The sequence below is a fragment of the Acyrthosiphon pisum genome, chromosome A2 (genome assembly GCF_005508785.2).
Source record: "Acyrthosiphon pisum isolate AL4f chromosome A2, pea_aphid_22Mar2018_4r6ur, whole genome shotgun sequence".
NCBI lineage: Eukaryota > Metazoa > Arthropoda > Insecta > Hemiptera > Aphididae > Acyrthosiphon > Acyrthosiphon pisum.
The window spans coordinates 76,654,166-76,660,466 of NC_042495.1; the positions used below are offsets into that span (position 1 = coordinate 76,654,166).

Here is a 6,301-nt window from a genome sequence, read left to right on the forward strand (position 1 = left end):
AATTGAAAAATTTAAAACAAGATTCCACGTAAGTTATTAATTCTGTTACCAAAAAATCTAAAAAATACATTTACACAGTTTATTTTTATAGTCATTTTAAGTACAAATTTGGACGAAATTACATATTAAAAACCTAGGATAACTATTTTAGTTATTTTGTTGTGATTGTATAATATTATTCGTGCGGGTACTTGAAACTTCTAAAGTATACTATTATATATCTATGATAGTACCACGGTTTTTTGTTGATGTATATCGCGTTATAAGTACCTAATAGATATTATGATATGATTAATTTGGAATTTATTATATGTACCTATTATAGATCAATTTTTTTAAAATACTATAGACTATAATATAATATTATGTCTTATACCTAGACTGACATACCGTCTCCGCTCAGAATCGTTTTTCTTATACAATGATATTATATCATTGAATTCAAATTTAATACCATCCATTATACAGTGACCCACTTGTAACCTACTGTACAGCAGAGCGACATCCACTTACCCACCTTTTTAATTTTGATTCTCAAGAAAAAATATTAAATATTCTGTAGAATAATTAAAAGTGAAAAGAGGAGGGTTCATATTTTTTATGCTCAAAAGATCTAGGTCCTATAAACATAAAAGCTCTATGCAATTTTCACATTATATTGTTATTTTAAATACTAAAAATAATTATTTTTATTAATATTATTTTATAACTTAAGGTAAAAAAACAAATATTTGAAACTAATATTATTATAAATTATAAAAAAAAGTTCATTAGACTTAATTGGCTGTATGTCTGTATAGTATAAAGTACTATTATACTAGTATTTATATAAGTATCTACTATCTAGTTGAAATGCACAACTCATCATCAGCTTTTTGTTCAAAGCCTTGTTCTTACTGCCAATCAGGTCTTGAGAATGGTATGAGGTACAAATCCATTCGACGGAAGATTTCCTTAAAGAAGGACTTGCGCGGTTTCCTCTGGATCTTTTTCCTTCTATTATATTACAAAATGTAGAACTACATTATATTAAATTGTGACAAATTTGGTGAGCAATAATCATCAATTTTTTTTAGGTGATTTATGTAATGTTTTGGCCTTTAACAAAAAAAGTAATGGAAAAAATATTTGAGGCCCCTAAATAAATTCCAACTATCGAGGCCCGGAGGCCATGCTACTCCCTCCCTTATTTCGGGCTTGAATACAAATGTTTCATATTGTACATTATATTATTAAAACAAATATACTTTTAAGTGTTGTTTAGCAGAAATTCTCAATCTGCTGTTACTTGGAAGTCACTAACTAATTATATAATTACCAATACATATTTCTACGCACCACAAGAATAAATGTAATATCTTTAAAAATGTCTAAGACCATATTAGGTTTTGGTAATCCATCAGGTATGCATATTGCACAATTAAAGTGGAGATGTAAGTATTTAAAAGTCGACAGTAAATTCATCAATAAAAAAAAACCAAGAGTGATATAAGGTTTAAAATATTAAATAGACCTTAGTTTTGAAATATATTCAACATTTGTAGGTTTTCAATATTTACTATTCAGAGAAAAAGAAGAGTAATAATATGTTTCTCCATTCTATTGAATATTGATATAACTTCTTTTGAACTATCTTTTCTAAAAATGTATATAACAATTATATTTATTAAAAAATAAATAAATAATAAATAAATAAATCTCAAAGTATTACCACATTATTTATTTTAAATATATAAAGAGCAAAACAATTTAAGAGTTGGCATTTGGTCCTCTCCTGCGTCCAAAAGTTTGAACAACATTTACAAAACGTCTGTTGTACTGAATACGTCTCTTTGATCGTCCAGTTTTCTTCTTTTTTTTCTTTTCAACTTTCTCAACTTTTGGAGTTTGTCCCTTAACTTTACCAGCACGAGCCAGGGATCCGTGAACTTTGCCTAAATTAATTAATTAAATTTAAAACATCATATTCTTTAAGTAAAATAAAAAAAAATTTTACCTCCAAGCAATGGAACAATGAAATCAATATTGAAGTTGTTTAATTCTCCAACAATTTGGTTGTCATTAAGTGGTTGACCTTGATTATACAGTGAAATTAAATTTTCTTCGATATCTTCCAAAGCAGCCAATTTGTTCTGATTGTTTGAACAAATAATAAAATTATTAATTCTGTATTAAATGTAATTTCAAACACATATGCACCATGATAAAACATCAATATATTGATAAATAAGTTTATCAAAAAGTATAGTATATAAAGCAATTTTTTTTTACAATAGAAATATTTTTGTTTTGCTTAATTAAACCGATTTTATTTAAAGATATGATTGTACTATAATGGTCAGTAACTGTTTTGTCTTACAGATCCAATTATATTATAAGAATCATTAATATTATATAGAAGAATGTGATGAATACAAGATAAAGACCCACTCATAATATTTAGGTATCTAACTGAAACCGTTACATCTTTAGTCCTATATTTTTCTCAAAATATTTACTACATGGTATACCTTATATCATAACATATTTACATGGCTCATGTTGATATAGGGAAACAGTGCATAAGGTTCCAAAAACATTTTGAGCGTGTATGGCATGGTTTGAAGGTTGCGCAACACGTTGTTGCACAAAATGTTCAATCGTGTATGGGGACTTAAGGAAAGATAATTTTTGCAAGCCAGTTTACCTAAAGAGATTGATATGGACCAATGGTGCATACAACGTTGTTGTGAGTCCAGCTCTATATGTTGAGGTATGAAACATAATTAATGGATATTCCAAGTACAATACAATACAATTTGTTTAAGTAGCTGTGTGGTAGGTACTGAACAAGTCTTGTGCTTGATTGTATAATATAATACTCAAAAGTAAAGAAAATATTGAATATAAAAAACAGGTAAGTGGATGTCGCTCTGTTGTACAGTAGATTTCAAGTGAGTCATTGTATAATGGATTGTATTAGACTTGAATTCAATGATATAATAGCATTGTATAAGAAAAACGATTCTGAGTAGAGACGGTTTGTCAGTCTGGATATTTTATATTGTTATTATATTTTATTTTATCATGTAAGTTGAATTAATATTATAATATTATAATTTTTTATTCGTTTCTATGGTGATAAACAAAGCGTTAGAAATTAAAATCCCATTTTTAGCGGTTTTTTGTAATTTTTCGGTGGTTTTTCCCGTGGCATTTAATAACTATTGAGAAAATCGAAACACTTCTTCTAGTAGAAATTTTGTATACAAGATATAAAAAAAAAAATAATAAACACCATTGTAAAACCAATAGCTTCCTCGTTCCGCTCAGAATCTAAAATAGTGTATATCGATATTAAACTAATGGTATTGGACAAAACTTTATCAAAAGTCATAACACATGACATTATATAATCCAGACATAATAAACACTCAATATTTACCTTGATCTGTGAAATATTCTCAAATCCTTGACATTCCAAAGCATGAACATTTTGACCACGTACAAACAAATGCATTTTGAAGTCGTTAAAATGTTATTACTTATTAAACAAACTACAAAGTTAGTACCTAATAAAACAAACGTAGATATTCCGGGTTGGACTCTAAATTTTGGGCCGGGAGAAAATCCATATCACTGCCACAATACAATCACCACAGCAATACTCCGCAGTGTTGCCACAAAAATCTATACATATAAAATCCAAATACCACCGACTCACTCAACGCTGTAACTCAAAAACTACACAACGTACTAACTTGAAATTTGAAATAGAGGCTCTTCTCATACTTTCACCGTGCAATAAGAAAGGATTTTTAAAATGATTGCCTTTTAGTGGAGTAATTAACAATTATAATTATCCACCGCCTCAGGGGCGAATTTACCCATAGGCCACCAAGGCACGCGCCTAGGGCGCAAAATTTATTGGAGCGCAATTTTTTAGTTAATTTTTACTTTTTATTTTTTTTGTATACAACTTGCATGAAAAAGGAGAATGGCTCTCGTAGCCCCGTCGCAGTAACGTTTTAATTCATAAGCTATAATACCTAACCTCGCAGTTGGGTTCAATCCTGCTACCAGCGCGCGCTGTTCCGCGCCGCCACGGCTAGAGGATCGATATCGGCACTCGACGAGGCAGTTACCGGCGTTGCCTATGTTAGTGCATGCGAGGCGGTATACGGGTGTGCGGCGTAAACACATACAATATTGTGAATGGCACATGCTCAAAACTCCCAGTCAAGGCAGTCAAATATACTGCCTCGGGCCGCCGGGTACATTGTTATAGCCGCTCTACTAGCTAGGTGGGGGACCGCTCGCACAGTTCTTAGCAAGTAAATAAAATTGGATTGAACCGCCTCACCCTGCACTCGGCATTCTTAGAATACTGGAATTAATTCTGGAAATCAGATGTCTTGATTAAGTAATTAATAATAATAAACATTACGACGACGCGCGACGCGCGACGCTCGCCCGTCTCCTACATAGTGCATACTGCTCAGAAATCTTATAGATTTCATCCAATTTTTATAGTTTATTTCATGGAACATTACCCCCCCCCCCACCGTGGGAGTACGACAATGTAAAGGGCGCTAGTGTTGTAATGCCTAGGGGCGGAAAAATGGCAAGTCCGCCCCTGCACCGCCTATACCTATTGTGCTGCACGACAATGACGCACGGCGGTTCCGTGGGTATCCAGCTACCTGTTACCTGTATTGTTCTATGCTGTTAGCTATCCTTTTTGTCTGAAGGTCAACAATAAGAATTGTTCCGACTTCCGAGGGTCGGAGCTCAACCGCCTCAACCTTAGGGCCGTTTCACATGGACGCGTATCGTACGCGCGCGTTTTTAGTTTACATTGATTAAGTTCATACGCGCCATACCGGCGAGGGAAACGCGCCATCGTGAATTTAACCAATGTAAATGAAAACGCGCGCGTATAATACGTCGCGTATGATACGCGTCCATGTGAAACGGGCCTAAGGATAAGTTATTCTACTTGCATGATACACAAATGTACAATACACGGAATACACGGTACTAGTTTTTTAAGCTATAGGATAGCCCGATAGCAAGTTAGGAATTCGCAGCACCTATCCTGGCTTTGAAAAATACTAAGCACTATAAAGCTCAAAAAAATAGAACGCAATCCTATCAAACCGGATTGACATAATAGCTTAGTAGCATATTCACTAGCTTGCTAGCTTAAAAACAAAACTATCTATGTTTAAATCAAGCTAAAATTAATAGCTTTCTAGCTTACTATCATTACCTTGCTATCCTATAGTTTTTCAAGCTATAGCTTGAAAAACTAGGCTCGTGTATTCCGGTCATAAGATATAGGTACGAAGTACCTTACCTAAGATATATCTTAGTCCGAGGAACAATCATAGAGTATAGTCAGTGGGGCTATGGGTACAATACTACAAACCAATAAGGGCGGATTGTGACCCAGTCAGCCCATTATTAAAAGTGGTGAAGTGGATGTCACTCTGCTGTACAGTAGGTTACAAGTGGGTTGTTACAACTGTTAAATTGGTGTTAAATTTGAATTCAATGATATAATATCATCGTATAAGAAAAATGATTCTGAGCGAAAATGGTCAGTCAGCCTATGATATTACTAAGTATATTTGATGATATTAAGTTGAATAAAGTAATTTATATATAGCCTATTTATTTACGTGGAATCTTGTTTTAAATTTTCAATCCTTAGCTATAAAAGTTGAACATTTTATAAATTTTTAACTACAAAGTACAAAATAATTATTAAATTATAAATTTGATAAATTTTGTCAAAATTTGAACTATAATGCTTATAAATAAAATTGTGCCTAGTATGTATTTTTAATATTTTTCAACTGCTATTGTGACAATATATCATGAGCCTTGCATTACATTTTCACGTTTTTGTATCCAACAAATAAAATGTTATTGATATTTATAGAAAAAAAAAACTAAAAAAATTGAAAACTGACAATGTCCGTAAACAGCCCAAAAAGAGTCAAAATATTTCCAAAACTGTATGGGGTATAGTAAATTCTAATATAAACATTCAGTGAAATTTTCAAGTATCTACAGTCATTCGATTTATAATTACAATAAAATAAGAAAATCGTTACATGAGAAATCGAGTGAATATCAAATGTAGACTAAATTTTTGTTTTACATTTTAGATTCTGAGTGGAACGATGAATTTATTGATTTTACAATGATGTGTGTTTTATTATTTTTTATTTATTTTTTAGGACAGTAAAGTGCTTGGATTTTCTTCAACAGTACCTTTTCTGATAGGAAAGTGAATCTAGTTGGTACTTTGGGG

The 6,301-nt window shown here is 31.9% G+C and overlaps 1 protein-coding gene across 1 annotated transcript; it reads right to left on the reverse strand.

Annotated features, from left to right (window-relative positions):
• Positions 1-1,695: 1,695 nt before the first annotated feature.
• Positions 1,696-3,595, reverse strand: LOC100165847 (ubiquitin/ribosomal protein S30e fusion protein-like). Its single transcript, NM_001162751.2, has 3 exons — positions 3,425-3,595; positions 1,997-2,132; positions 1,696-1,934 (listed from the first exon to the last, which is right to left on the reverse strand). The coding sequence occupies exons 1-3, from the start codon at positions 3,497-3,499 to the stop codon at positions 1,750-1,752; spliced, it is 396 nt and encodes a 131-aa protein (NP_001156223.1). The 5' UTR covers positions 3,500-3,595; the 3' UTR covers positions 1,696-1,749.
• Positions 3,596-6,301: the final 2,706 nt, after the last annotated feature.